The sequence below is a fragment of the Engraulis encrasicolus genome, chromosome 13, assembly GCF_034702125.1.
Source record: "Engraulis encrasicolus isolate BLACKSEA-1 chromosome 13, IST_EnEncr_1.0, whole genome shotgun sequence".
In the NCBI taxonomy this organism is placed as follows: Eukaryota; Metazoa; Chordata; class Actinopteri; order Clupeiformes; family Engraulidae; genus Engraulis; species Engraulis encrasicolus.
Window position 1 is genome coordinate 22,099,082 of NC_085869.1, and position 15,495 is coordinate 22,114,576.

Consider the following 15,495-nt stretch of genomic DNA (forward strand, 5'->3'; position numbering starts at 1 on the left):
TAATGGCGTTGGGCCCACAAAATATCATAGATATTGTGCGATGTTTGACGATCGAAAGCCATTGGCTGCCCCCCCCCCCTCCCCCCCAAGTGGTGAGGCCCGGGGTTCTTGGCCCCCATGCCCCCCCCTCTGCTGCGCCCCTGGTGGTGGGACTTGACCTGCTGTCTGAGGACTGTGTTTGCTGAGATGGAGTGAGGAGCAGTGTGCCCCTAGCCAGGCCGTGCCCTCCTAGTGATGCAACACCTTTAACGTTGCTTCTAGTCAGGCCAGGAGCAATACCAATATAGTTTCTGAGCTCCAGAAAAATCGGGAACTCCTCCCCCCTTTGTGAGAGTCGGGTCAACCATGCCGTATGGGAAATGCTAATTGTTATGCTCTTGGTCAGAACAAGTCTCGAAGAGATTTGAAAGTCGATGATAATCAGGCTAATGTGCCCCACCCCCGTCAATTTTGGTCATGGGGGTTCTGACCTGTCTGCCCTCGTAGTGCTGTCTGCTTTTGCCCATGACCCCTTCACCCTTCCGCTAAGTATCCCCTGCGAGGAGTACAGGTTCCAGGACGCGGCAGGTCACCTGCCCCCCACCTGCCGCACCCCCCTGGAGCAGCACTCATGCATGTGGTCTTGCCTCGGACCTTTAACTTTTATGGCCCAGGAGCCTCCTCAGGCTGGATGGGATGGGGCCTTTTTGTTTTCTAGCCCGCCTGATTTACGCTTGATCAGCCCAGAGCCCAGAGGAGAAAGTGTATCTCAGTGGAGAGGCACTCTTTTGAGGACATCAGAACGACAGACAAGCCGTCTAGCCCTGTATTTATGAACAGCATGAGACGCGCATTAAGACACTGTCTATGAATTACAGGGATACCCAATCCGGTGGCTTACTCTGTGTCACTAAAGCAAAAAATGAATGTGTTGGTTCCTTTCACTTACGGTAAATGCAAAGTTTATTGGGCCGTAAAATTCCAACATAAGCTACGGTACCCTTTGCTTCTTTATTTGGACCGCTTATCCTTAATAAATCTCCCGGCCTCTGTGGTGTAATGGAAAGGACAGGTCGCTTCAGTTTACCTGCTTCCACATAACTGTAATTCAGTCAGGGCCAAAGCAGTAGTAGACCCATCAAAGTCATTTTTTCTCTCCCTCGCAGGAGCCCTGCAGGAGTCGTGTAAGGTCATTATTTATTCTTATGAGGACCCTTGGAAAGGAGACTGTCGAGGCCAGGCCCGCCGACAGCGGGGGGCAAATGGGTATGTTGTCCCCGGGCCCAGGGATATAGGGGGCCCATAATTGGGTCCCCATTACATTGTATGTATTGGGTAGAGGGCCCTTTCAGATGACTTTGTCCCGGGCCCAACAAAAGCTGTCAGCGGCCCTGGCCGAGGCTCCCATGGTCCCGCTGTGCAATAGCCTAGCCGGCGCGGCACGCTTGTCTCCTACTTGGCAGACTTGATTTGAAAGTCCTGTCAATGATCAACGCCGGCGTTAACTAGCCTGGCAGAGCCGAGCCTGCCCTGCCTGCCTTGCCTGAGATCCCTGCGGCGTGTGAGAGCGTCGGTTAAACTTTGACCTTTTCCGCAGAAAGCGTAAAGGAAAGAAAAACTTTCCCCCTGGTCCAGTCACACGGCACGTCGCCTCCAGATCACATCCCCTCGGGACTATCTGTTTCGATAAAACTGTGTTTGTCTGTGTGTGGTTGTGTGTGTGTGTTGAAGTGTGTCTGTGTAAGTGTGTGTGTGTGTTTCCTCTTCCAACACGAACAATGCAAGTCAGGAAATATGTCAGGACAAAGCCGAGACTGTTGGACTCGGACTCGCAGTGTAGGCAGCTCGACAGCACTGAGGAGGGGACTGTGGTGGCACTGTCCGCGTAGGATTCGGCACGACCCAGCCCGCGTTACTGTGTTCTGGACCCCCCTACAGCAGCAGCAGGAGGCTACTCTGATCTGAAGTTTCACGGGACCGACTGACAGACTGACAGACAGACGTGGAGGGACCTACAGACAAGTGTTGTGGAGGACACAGCTCTGCAATGTCCTTCTGGCTGGTGAGTGTGTGTGCCCTGACTGCTGTCTTTGCTTGTGAGCCGTTTCAGCACAGCACTGCGCTGCGCAGCCCAGCGCACGAGGACAGAACTGTGGTCAGACACTTTGTAAACAACGAAGGACGTGGAAAGGTTGCCTGCTGTCTTGCGTAACTTCTTCAGCCCACAGCTGTCTTAGGCGATTGGTTGGCTTTTTGTAGATAAGGACGTACGTGTGGCATTCTTCGTAAACAGCACATTCTTCTGCTTGACTTCGTTAATGGCTTGTTGGTGGCAAAGGTTATGGCGAAGAATCTTCTTAGGGTTAATGGTTAGATATTGCGATTTGACAGTGTGTTTGTTGGCCCTATCTACATTTTATCATGTTTTTTACACACTTAATACTTGGTGCATCCTTTTTTTGCAGGGTTTATCTGTGTATTGATACAGTTTAGTTTGTTTTCTTTCTGTCTGTTTATGTTTGTCTTTTCTTCTTCATTGTTTTTCTTTTTCTTTTTGTTAGTGTCTCAGTCAAATAATAAAAAAAACCCCAGCAAAGTGCCGCCCCCTGAGCTGAGAAACATTGTTTGTCGGCTGGCTCCTTGCCTCAACTTGTCAGTGAGTGAGGGAGCGAGGTGTGCCACAGACTCTAGTGAAGTGCAACGTTGGTGGCGGTCTTCCCTTCCCTCACCACTCACCCCCACCCCCACCCCTCCCCCACCTAGATAGCCAATCAGATGCCTCGAAAACACATCGGAACTCTTCTTTGGAATCATGTTGTTTACATCTACTTCCCTCTGAGGGGGGGATGAGCTCTCGCAAAGACTTCCTGTGAAGTCTGACAGCTTTTGTCTGATGGCTGCTCGGGTTCAAGCTTGCGGCTTTAAGTGGCATGCCACGGGGTTGCCAAGTTACCCACACTGAGCCCTGGCTTATGCTTGCAAGGCCCGGGAGAGGATGTTTCATGGCCATTTAAAAGGTTAAATTTAGTCCATTCACAGATAAAAGACTGCCTTTTGTTGCTTTGCATACCAAGGGTAATTAAAGTTTCTCAGGTTGGGTAATTGCGTTTACCAGGGAAAAAAACTCAAAGTTCTGGTGGTGCCCTAGTTTCTGTAGATTTATGGTTACTCTTGTCATTGAATGCCGTCTCCCTCATTCAGACTGACTGTTGGCTTGGCTTGTAAATGTGAAGGAGTTAGTTAAGTAGGCGAACCAAAGTCAAACCAAAGCAATTAACTGTCATTTGGAGTCACACTTAAAGGCAGTTTTAGTGATTTTTATCAGCTTCTTCGTTTGTTTGCTCATTTGTATTGTGCATCATCAGTCTATGTGCCTTGCGTCACGAATGCTGTTAGTCATTGGGCGTCTCGTGATGATGCTGAGCATCAGCATGCTCTTTCCTTTGTTGTTGTTTTTTAAAGATTTTTTTTGGCCTTTTTTACTTAATGTTATGGTAGGTACAGTGAAGGTGGTGACAGGGAGCGAGTGGGGAGAGAGAGACGGGGAAAGGCCGGCAAAGGACCCGGGCTGGGAATCGAACCCGGGTCAGCCATATGATAGACGAGTGCCCTTCCGTTTGTGCCACAGCAGGGCCTGTTGTTTTGTTGTCATTTGTGGCGGTGGCGGACAACAGAGTCGATTGTCTTTTTTTAAAGTATTTTTTTGGGGGCTTTTCAGCCTTTATTGGTTTTTATGAGACAGGATAGTGAAGGAGAGACAGGAAGTGAGCTGGGAGAGAGAGATGGGGAAGGACCGGCAAAGGACCCGGACCGAGAATCGAACCCGGGTCGCCCAAGTGGTAAACGTGTGCCCTACCATATCAGCCACGGTAGGGCCAGAGTCGATTGTCTTGGCAGGAGCTCGACCGATATGTTTGGCTATTTTCGGTCCTGAAGGAGAACAGGCAGCTGGGCCCAGGAAGCGGCGATGCATCCACCTCTAACCACCAACATCCAATATATCATATGATGTGTCCCATCCACCTCAGCCAATAACCTTTATCAAATCAGGCGAGGTTGAATGGAAGGTAATTCATACCATTCTATTTTTCTCAACAGACACAGAGGAAATAGATGACCACACTCTAATTCCATTTGGGTGTGTGTCAGCAAAAAAAAAGAGAGCGCAATGAAATAAGTTCTTAGTCCTGCAATATAGACACGGAAGTAGTGAATCTAATTTGAAGGTCGATACCTTGGGTCAATCTTGAGTGCTTAATGATGAAAAGGCCCATTGTGGCGGCCTGGACACAGGTCAAGTCCACATGCCCCATTACAAAGGAGCTCATAAAAGGCGGTTGGAAAGGTGTAGCCCTCTGAATGTGTTTTGGTTCTGCACTCCGCCTCTGCATGGATGGTGACGACGGGAGCTCCCGGTGCGCTTGTGTGTCCGTGCGTGTCCTGAATTCCTGGTCACAGTGGCTGCTAGTCACTTGCGGGGCGGGGCAGGGGGGTTCATTTAGTCCCAGTGCACCTCTTTATATGTCGGGGATCCTCCTTTAGAGTGCTGCAAGTGGAGCGTATCTCCTTGGACCCCTCCGTCTCTCTCTCTCTTCATCTTTCTCTCTCTCTCTCTCTCTCTCTCTCTCTCTCTCTCTCTCTGTCTCTCTCTCTCTGTCTCTCTCTCTCTGTCTCTCTCTCTCTCCCTCTCTCTCTCTCTCTCTCTCTCTCTCTCTCTCTCTGCTCTACGCATCCCTTCACTCACAACTCTGAAGCCAGGGCAATGGCTTGCCAGATTACTTCGGTCTGCCCCTGTGTGTGTGTGTGTGTGTGTGTGTGTGTGTGTGTGTGTGTGTGTGTGTGTGTGTGTGTGTGTGTGTGTGTGTGTGTGTGTGTGTGTGTGCGTGTGTGCATGCCTGCATACGTGCGTCCATTCGTCTGTTCGTGTGTCCGTCCATGTGTGTGTGTGTGTGTGTGTGTGTGTGTGTGTGTGTGTGTGTGTGTGTGTGTGTGTGTGTGTGTGTGTGTGTGTGTGTGTGTGTGTGTGTGTGTGTGTGTGTGCGTGTGTGCATGCCTGCATACGTGCGTCCATTCGTCTGTTCGTGTGTCCGTCCATGTGTGTGTGTGTGTGTGTGTGTGTGTGTGTGTGTGTGTGTGTGTGTGTGTGTGTGTGTGTGTGTGTGTGTGTGTGTGTGTGTGTGTGTGTGTGTGTCTGTGTGTGTGTCCATGCAAGGGTGTGTGCCCATTGGACTGCACTGGTGAGTAGTAAGCCAAACACAGTGACCTTTGAAAGGGCTCCGGGGTGATGCCTCTGTGAAGGCAACATGACCTTGCTGTTGTTTCACTGAGGCCCCCTGCTCTCCTAAGCAGAAGCAACACATCCCTCTAGGTCCCTTTGGAGATGTGAACTGTTTCAATCCATTGTCTTTTGGTTGTTTGATCTGCATGGAGAACTGCTTTGGAGATCTAGACAATCCATGTTTTGGCCCATCTATAATAGGATATATCACTGCACCGACCGAAGATGTATCGATGTTTTGCATATACAGAGTAGATAATAAGATAGGATGTCCAGAATCATCAAAATGTATGTTCCATTTCTGTGGGTTTGGCACAGTGAAGAGCAAACGTTATTCTTTACAGGTTCCTGTGAAAAGAGAAGCCATGTGAATCAAGATACAAGATATACTGTATAGTGTATAGTGTCCACTAGTCCTCTCCTCTCCTCTCCTCTCCTCTCCTCTCCTCTCCTCTCCTCTCCTCTCCTCTCCTCTCCTTACTCTCCTCTCCTCTCCTCTCCTCTCCTCTCCTCTCCTCTCCTCTCCTCTCCTCTCCTCTCCTCTCCTCTCCTCTCCTCTCCTCTGTGCCTTTTTCATCAGTTCCACCCTTTTCTCTCTTAGCCACCAGGCAGGGGGAGAGCCAAGAGGAGCCTTTTGAAAGCAAGTGTTCATTAAACCGCAGGTGACCCGCCTGCCAGACCCGAAGAGTGGGGTGCGTTTGACCCCCGTGCACCGCAGACACTGCCAACACTGTTCGGAGCACGAGCTGAAATGTGCAGTAGTTAATTAAAGGCGTCCCTCAAGCGCGTTGGAATTTAAGGATCGCTTGCCCATATAAAAGGGACAGTATTTTTTTGGGGGGGTGGGGTGGGGGTGGGGGTGGGGGGGTGGTGTGGTTGGTATGGTGGTGGCGGTGGTGTGTGTGTGTGTGTGTGTGTGTGTGTGTGTGTGTGTGTGTGTGTGTGTGTGTGTGTGTGTGTGTGTGTGTGTGTGTGTGTGTGTGTGTGTGTGTGTGTGTGTGTGTGTGTGCTTGTGTGCAATGTGTGCATGTGTATGTGTGCAACGTGTGTGTGCAATGTGTGTATAAGAGGTGGGGTTGATACTGGAGACTAGGCGAGGTCTGCTGTTGGGCAGATGGGGGATGGTGATGATGGTGGAGGTGGTGGTGGTCGTATAAGGCAGTGATTCTCAAAGTGTGGTCCAGGGACCAGTGGTGGTCCGCGACAGAGCTCAGGTGGTCCGCGAGGGGAATTCTACTTTTCCAGGACAAGCTAGCAGTCGGCAATATTTGTAACATTATTACACAGCTAAACACAGCTTCACCACAATAAGACAGGCTTGTAATATGAATAAAAACTAACTGATCTGCATTAAAATTAGTAGCGTCAAATTAGCACATCGTCGCCTTAGGATTATAGGGTTCTATCTGACTTTTGACCAGTTCTGAGATATTGAGGTTTAAAGATTTTGCACTCTGTAGATCAGAAGTGGCATATGGAATAGGTTTGTTTGATACACTAGACTTAAAGACACCTTCAATGAACTCTAAATCTGAAATATTAAAATCATCTAACATTTGGAAGTGGTGTTTTTTAAAACAGGTAAAATGTAGATAGAACCTTATTGCACTGAAATCGCAAAATGTTTTTAGGATTATAAGGTTCTATCTACCAAAACATCAAAATTAACAATAATTTCTGAACAAAACTCATAGATTACTAATAAAATAGTTGTAACAACACTGTTTAAAGAAAATTAAGTGGTATTTGGAGATTGCAGGCCACTGTATGTATTGCTGTACGATGCGATTTTGCACTGTATAATTGGGGCACTCTGTAGATCATAATTGGCATATGGAAAATGTTAATTTGATACACTAGACTTAAAGACACCTTAAATGAACTCTAAATCTGAAATATTAAAATCATTGAACATTTGGAAGTGGTGTTTTTTAAACAGGTAGAATGTAGATAGAACCTTGCCGCAAAATGTTTTTAGAATTATAGGGTTCTATCTACCAAAACATAGAAATTAACAATGATTTCTGAACAAAACTCATAGATTACTAATACAATACAACTAATACAAATGTAACAACACTATTTAAAGAGTATTAATTGGTATTTGGAGATTTCAAGCCACTGTAGGCCTATATATATATGAATATATTGTATGTATTTATACAATACCCGTAGTTAGATAGAGATTAACCTAGATATTAGAAACCCTTGGTTATTAGGGGTTCAGGGGCTTGTTCCGTAAGAAAATGAGGGAAAAAAGTCAATTTTAACACAATACCAGAATGGAGCCCAAAAATGTCGATTTTTTTTTTGCCAAGGCCCATGGCCCAGTGTGGCTGAGAACCTATGTCCCAAGGGCCGTAATCATCTTATCCGGGCCCGATATACTTTTAATGTTATGCAGCTTCACATGAAATATGACATATTTTGTAAAGTATTCTTAGGAATTACATTTGCAATACAATTAAGTTGCATTTTCAGAGGACCTAGTGAAGGTGGGGTCTGTTGTGAAGGTGGCCGCCTTCAATATAGGCCTAAAGTGCAGGGGGAAATCCTGATTTGTGTTCATAGTACAGATGCAAAAGTTTCTCCACCCCTGGCCAAGTGGTTAAGGAGACTTTAAAGCAGATTGTTACAGGTTTGAAACCCACCCTACCACTCAGTGTCTCACTCCCTGGCTGATATGCCCTTGTGCAAGGAATCTAACCTCTTACTTCTCCAGGGACTGTAGCCAATACTCTGTACCAATACCTTGTACTGTAAGTCCCTTTGGATGAAAAGCATATGGTAAGTGTAGGCCTAATATTATGTAATTTACTGTAAAATACCAGGTGTAGATCTGTTAGCACTGCAATACAATTCAAATATGCATTAGAGTTAAGTGAAATATTTTTGTATAGTATGGAGTTGTGTTTCTAAAATATTGCATACTGCAGTAAAACTGCACTATTGCTGCCAGACTATTCCAGGGCTGCATATAATACATTACCCACTTTTACCAGGTAGCCTTCCTGCAAAGGATGAATAATGATATGCACAATGTTTTAAAAGTGATATTGAAACTGTAGCGTGGATGATGAGCTTTAGGACCCCTTGGTTCTTGCGGTCACTTGGCCTGGGTCAGTGTAATCTGTCATTGAGACCACTACATTATCTTAAATAGACCTAATAAAAGCTACACAATCTTAAATATGCTAAAAGCCTCCAGAAAATCTTAACTATACAGCCATCGGATTAAATTAACAAAAAAAGCCCAATAGGATATGCAGCACCTGTTCCACAGGTGGCACCTGGGAAAGGTTAGCCATGGCAAAATTAGATAGATAGGCCTAGATAGATAGGCCTAACGATATTTTATTGTAACGTTTGTCCCATTATTGGAGTGGGAACCAAAATGTGTCAAAAATAATAATAGTGAACCAAAGCCATTGTATATTAGTCAGATTACCATGCTGGTAGCCTACACCATGCGCAACCAGCGAGCACTTTGGTCAAATACAAGCGCTGTCTATAGTCTTGAACACGTGCGTAAAGATTGCTGTCATTACTATCTTCCTACAGGGACTGCTTAGCTTGGTAAAATCAATTGTGATAGCATCTCATCGTAAAAGCTATGTGATAAGGTAGGCTTAATATTGATAGCCTAAGTTTGGTCATGTCCATGATAGGCCACTTTATGAGCAATTCTGACCCAACGCAACGCAAAACCTAATGTTGCCTCACGTCAGCACAGCTTATTGGCAAGCATGGGATTAAGAATTGCCACGTTTGTTCTTTGAATGTGTTTCGACCTCAACTTTCTGACGTGGGCTACACCAGTGTCACTGTAGTTGCAAGATCTGTCCAACCTGGTGCATAGCTCCGCCTTTTGCTGATTAAATAAGCGGGGGTGCATTGGAGTCGCCATCCTTGCTTTGAATGGCAAACAGAAGCTCATATTTGCAACATTTTGCGAGGCAATGTTAGCACTGAGACCGGAGACATGCGTTGGTATCATAACAAATGAAAAAGCAGCTGATTAGCCGCTTTGCAAAGCTGCTACATTCAATTGTGTCAGATAGAACCCTATAATTTATAGGGTGACCAGACGTCCGGTTTTCCCCGGACATGTCCTACTTTTGAGACCTAAAAAAATGTCCGGGGGAAATTTCAGAAATGTCCAGGATTTTGTTGGACTGCCTGAAATATAGACCTAATTCATCTGCACTGTCATTTTCACTCCGTTCCATTTGACTCCACTCCAGGTTTCTCTCTACAGTTCACAAATTAGTCACGCCCTTCTCATCAATATAGCCACTTCGCACCATGAGTCCGAAAGAAGTAGCCTAGGGGGACTAGCCAGTGCGCCCCATGTTTACAAGCGAAAGCGCATCTGTCCGCCAGTTCGACAGACTGCAATGCCGATAGAAACGCAAATGCACGTTCGCGGTGGAGTTGAAAAAAAAATCTTGCGTGTGAAGCCAGGTATGAAGGTAATCTAACACAGGAGTATGCCTAGTAACACCACCAAATCCATCATTTAGGGAGGTACAAGTTTTGTTACACCTTGTCACAAGACTTAGCCTAAAAATTCTTTCATGATCTGACAAGTTATTTGCAAAAGCAATTTCTCGGAGCTAGAAGGACTCATTCCTGAGTTAAGAAATTAAGCTTCTTCCACATCAGCTTCTTCTGTCTATTGCCTTTGCAGTTATTGATAACGCTGTAAGGCTGTATGGGTTATCTTATTAATGGGAAAACTCCAGTTCCTCTCTTAATGGCTGCAGTGCCCATTGCTAACCATGCCACTACAAATAGCCTAATAGGCCTAATGGATGACAGTGGAGGGGTAAATTGTGAGGTGTCTTATAAACATATTAAGCCTAAAATGTAGCCTAATAGAACTTCATTATCAATTCAGTTGAAAACCACAAATGTTGTGTTTTTTACATTTAGTTTCCAATGTTATATAGCCTAATGCCATTCATATTTGTGGGGAATGGCTGAGATGGGCCTACATGATGGTGAATCTATTTTTAAAAACCTAATGCAGAAATTAGAATAGGCCTATGAAATTGAGCTGCATTGTTATGCTGTTAAACTACTCCAATATAGGTGTTAGGCCTACTATCTAGGATTGTAACAAAGGCACACTCTGCATCATATGATCACACAAATTATATGATAGGCCTATAGGCGTAACTGAAGAGATTTTATTTGTCATTTATGGTAGACAAATGAATGTGCATGCCAAAAAGTTTGAGAGGCTTTTAAACAAATGACCATTTTGGATGCGTTGATACTTTATAGGCCTACTATCATACCTCATACCCATAGGCCTATATACTTTCATACCTGTAGATACACAGATACACCGATGACCCCCCCCCCCCCCAAAGTGTCTTCCTTTTTACAAACCCAAATCTGGTCACCCTACCTATAATTCTAAGTTGAAGTGCAGTTTTGCAGATAGAACCTTATGGTTGTGAAAAATGCATAAAACGTTAAAAAACACATTCTAGGATGTAAAGCAGTGCTACTATAATATGACTATGGCAATAACTCAATTTCGACCAAAATGTCAGATAGAACCCTATAATCCTAAGGCGACGACCTGTCAACTGACAATTCAATTGACAGGTGGTCCCTGAACATTTGTTTGGAGAAAAAGTGGTCCTCGGTCTGAAGAACTTTGAGAACCACTGGTATAAGGGGATTGTAAAACCCTGCTTGGCTCGCAGGCTATGGTGCTCCACAATGATGTACACTATTGGGGCTGTGCCCTGCAGATACGCGGTGAGGGTGGGATGGCTTGACCTCCAGCAGGCCTCGGTGTTTCCCACAGCCCTGTCTGACAGAGCTCCATTCACTGGCTTGCTTGTGGTGAGGGCCCTTCAGCTGGAGAAGAGGGGAAGAGGCCCCTACTCTGGCACCCACAGAAGAGAAGATCCTCAGGGAGGGAGAGACTGCTACAAGGGGTAGAGTAGAGAGGGCATTCTTTTCTCTGTTTTTTTTCTTTACCCCATGCCTATTCTCTCCCTCTCTCTTTTTTTGCTTCCATTTTTCCTGTTTCTTTCTTTTCTCTGGGCTTTGTCTAGTCTTGGGGGCCACACAGGAGTCTCCCGTTTGGTGACAATAGTTGGCCAATTAGAGCTGCATTCAGTGCACTGTGCGGCACCCACCCAGCCGGTCTCTACTTGGGATAATCCTGAAGGACTTGTCTTCCCTTCCTGTCCAGTTTTTTCCCGCAGAAGATTTGGTAGTCAAGGTGGGTGGTGGGTGGGGTGGGATAGTAGCTGGCATCAGAGGCATGTGACTATCATGATCGGAAATGCCATGTTGTGCAGTTCCATTGGAAGTATGATATATGAATATGATATGAAGCCCCAAAAATGTAATAACTTATACAATAATTGCAAAGCAGAAATTCCAAGGCTGAATCTCAAATGGTGCACTTGTGCACTTTAGTGTTCATGTTTCAGTGCGTATACCGTATTAGTTACGCACTGAAACGTAGTGCCCGAAGTGCACAAGTGCGTGATTTGAGATCCAGCCCAAGTCTATCCTTTGAGGGGCCATAGTTAAGGTGGGAGGTGTTGTTGTCAAGATGGCCTCCTTCACTAAGATGGCCTCCTTAACTATTAGCAAGTGCTGGCTTTACAGTCCCTCTCTCATCATGCTTATGATGAGGTCATGGGGCATTTCTTTAAAGGGACACTGTGCAGGAAATGGTCAAAAAAGGTACTGCAACTATGCTGCTCATTGAAACTGGGCTGCCTATTGCCAAATTTGATCTTTACATGAAAGTTTACTAAGTAATTAACAAATATTTTCTAGTATGGTCCAAGTAGAGTCATTTTTGCAGCTAAAAATGGCTATTTTTCCAGTCATAATGAATACTTAGAATTTGACGGTCGTGGTAAGTATTCATGAAAAAGGTAACATTAGTGAATGGGCAGCATGAATTCCAGAAATAAACAACTAAAAATCTCACACAGTGTCCCTTTAAAAAAGGTTGAGAACCACTGCTGTAGGGGGGTTATCCAGACCTGCACTTCTCCTCCTTCCATCCCCGATCGGTGTTAAAAGGGTACACCAGAAACAGCCAATTACTCAGTCGTCCAATGGGATGGACCTTACAAGTAGGTTCTTAAAGCTGAAGCTATTTTTCTTTTCATATGTAAGCATAAGACTGTGAATTTCAAGGACCCACAGAACCTGTTCCTTCCATTATTTTCTTTTGAAAGACAGTTAATTCCACAGGATAACTTGCAGTTTAAAGATTTTTCTCTTCACTTAGTGTCATGTCCGTGCAGTGCTTGTCAGGATGACATACACACCGGGACGGTTTCCTCGGGGGTATCAGATGGTTTTTCTCTCTAAATGGATTTTGTTTCATAACGTGGGTGGCCCCCTTCGTACATCTGTGAGTTCTGGAAAGGCTTTATGACAAACAGCTTAGCTAACAAGGCTGTGGTTTTTAATGGAAATGTAATTCACTTTCTCTGTTTCTCTTTTTCTTTTGCTCTCTGTCTCTCATGCGTTCCTGTTTGTATATAACTGCCGGCCGCTGTCTAGGTCTTGTGTAGATTGGCCATTGATTCTACGTCGGGATGAAATTTCCATTTAATCTACTTGCGTGGCTGCTTAGTATTTGTAAGTCTTTCAATTGGCGTAATGGCCCGCGGGAATCAATGAGGGGAGGGGGAGAGGATAATTGGATCCATGAATCATCTGCATTGCCAATCAGGGTCTCAGTGCCATGTCTTCATCTGTAATTGAACTCTGTTTAGAAGGAAGCCATTTTGCAAGCCATTTCTTGGTGGATGCCATAATGATCAGTCAAATGTGTTTTTCTCTTTTTATTTGGTTCTATGTGAAAACGACACTTCTTTTGACACCAGGGGCCTTTAGGAAGTTACTTTTTTGGTGCATGCATGCATGTTTTTTTTGTTTATAAACACAATGTTGTGAGGAGGGGCAAGACACTGGCAGCCAACCATGTGAGCTCATTTTTGGACCGACAGCGGTTTCCAGCAATCAGAGGTTGAGTTGTGCGCTGCCAGGATGACGCAGCCAGGGGGAAACAAAAAATCAGCACCCATGTATACGGATCATTCTGCTTTCGTGTTTCCTTCTATTTTTAATGTTGTCCTATATGAAAACGACGTTTCTTTTTTGGCACTTGAGGAGCTGTAGAGCTATAATGTGTCAAGGCTCATATAAAAAAGTCTGTATGGGGGAGGTTTTAGCCAGCTCCGCTGCCTGTCAAGGCTGTGTGATGTCATAGGACCTCTACCAAACCCCAGTGCATGTCTATTGACACATGAATTACAGCTGAAAATAAGGTCTCACCGGCATAGTTTATCACTCTCGTTTTCCCCCTTCTTATTTAAGTAAAGTGCAGTGTGTTAATGTGCGTGCTGAAAAAAAATGACATGGGAAAGTTGGGCCGCGGTTTAAGATTTCCATCGCCTGTTTTCCCTGAGTTTGACACGTCATCCAGCCCCAGCACCAGCCCCAGCGCTCGCTGCTGTGCCGTGGTGGTTTGTGGGTCGGCGCGGTATCTGAGAGAAACCTGCTGCTACTGGGCTCAGACACACTTAAACAGACATACTCAAGCAACTCAAGCATTTATATTAAAATACAAGCGCACGCCACACACACGCACGCGCACACACACACACACACACACACACACACACACACACACACACACACACACACACACACACACACACACACACACACACACACACACACACACACACACACACACACACACACACACACATGCACACACTCCCAGCCCAGCAAATCCCATTTCAACAGGCACAGCTGCAGTCACATTCTCTAGCTGCAAAGTGCTGAGACAGCTAGCTCCACCACAGTGAATTAAACAGCCCTCTGAGTCTCTTACCTCACACACAAGCAAGTCGATTTTAATTAGCGCTATTGTAGTAATTCACAGTAACAAAGATGGCAAATATCTGAATGTTCTGATTTTGGAATAGGTGATTTGTCAGAACATACAATCCAAGTCAGTGGCGGAACAATTGCACACAGGGCCCAAGGGCAAAACACTGATAGGGCCCCCCTTACAGCCTGCCATGATCACAATAGGGCCCCCAACACCCATACAGGAGGGCCCTGGGCCCAAGCCCCAGGGGCAAATGCTAGCTTTATATCAATGTTTAAGTATAGCTAATGTAAGGGCTATAAAGGCTATCTTCACTACCGGTCATTTCCTGTCTTCATATCAGGGGTGCTGCGAAAACGTCAGATTCAAATTCAGATTTAGCATGGCAGCCGTGGCCTACTGTTTATGGAGGTGGTGTTAAGATCAGAGGGTTGCCGGTTCGAATCCTACCCTACCCTACACCTCCATCCATGGCCGAAGTGTCCTTGATCAAGAAACCTAACTCCAGATTGCTCCAGGGACTGTAACCAATACCCTGCCTAATCACTGCAAGTCACCTTGAATAAAAGCATCAGCTAAGTATAATGACATGTAACATGAAATGAGAATGACTTCCCCCCTCTGGTGGCGCCTCTGCTCCTCATAAATCTGAGATGGCCTGGGGCTGAGGCTGCAGGTTGACGTGGCCCCCCCAGAAACCAAACTTTGTGACAAATGCACACAGTCAGGGTCGTAATTACAAGCTAGGAATCGAGGATAACATGTCTACCAGCCGTACTGAACACAAATACACAATTTTTCAGTATTGCATCTTGTCACAATTCTGCAATTTTTCCCCTTTCGCCATTGCAGGGGGCCCCCATGGTAGATGAGGGCCACTAGGCTGCAGCCATATCTAGCCTGTGCATTAATCCAGCCCTGGTTCTCGTGGATAAACATGTGATGGAAGGAGGACTTGCAAACTCACTTCCTGGCAGACTGACTGAAACGCATGCCTACACGCCCACAAAAACAGCTGGTTTTTATTTTGGACCAAGGTGTGAATTTCAGGCTGTTTGGCTCAAAACACTGCGGCGTGACCTTGAGCCGTCAGCCCCATATCCTGTTGTCGAAGTGTCTAAAAGTACACCGAGAGGGCCGCCGCGGGGCTGGTGGGGTTGCCGAAATAGAGTGTCTTGGGTGTGGTGGCGACAGCCCATTTCGAAGGGCAGGCGGCCGTGACTTCAGAGCACCTCACACTTTGTTCATGTGTGTGTGTGTGTGTGTGTGTGTGTGTGTGTGTGTGTGTGTGTGTGTGTGTGTGTGTGTGTGTGTGTGTGTGTGTGTGTGTGTGTGTGTG

General features: G+C 45.8%; 1 protein-coding gene across 6 annotated transcripts in view; it reads left to right on the forward strand.

The window, feature by feature from the left end:
- The window catches only part of tns1b (tensin 1b), a 320,407-nt gene that overhangs the window by 36,097 nt on the left and 268,815 nt on the right, over positions 1 to 15,495 (forward strand). The window contains exon 1 of one of the 6 annotated variants that reach the window (XM_063213463.1): positions 1,758 to 2,041. The exons of the other annotated variants lie outside the window; for them this stretch is intronic. Coding sequence (XP_063069533.1) covers positions 2,027 to 2,041 — 15 coding nt within the window. The 5' untranslated portion in view covers positions 1,758 to 2,026. Of the gene's footprint in view, positions 1 to 1,757; positions 2,042 to 15,495 lie in introns of those variants that run through there. 6 annotated transcript variants of the gene reach the window in all.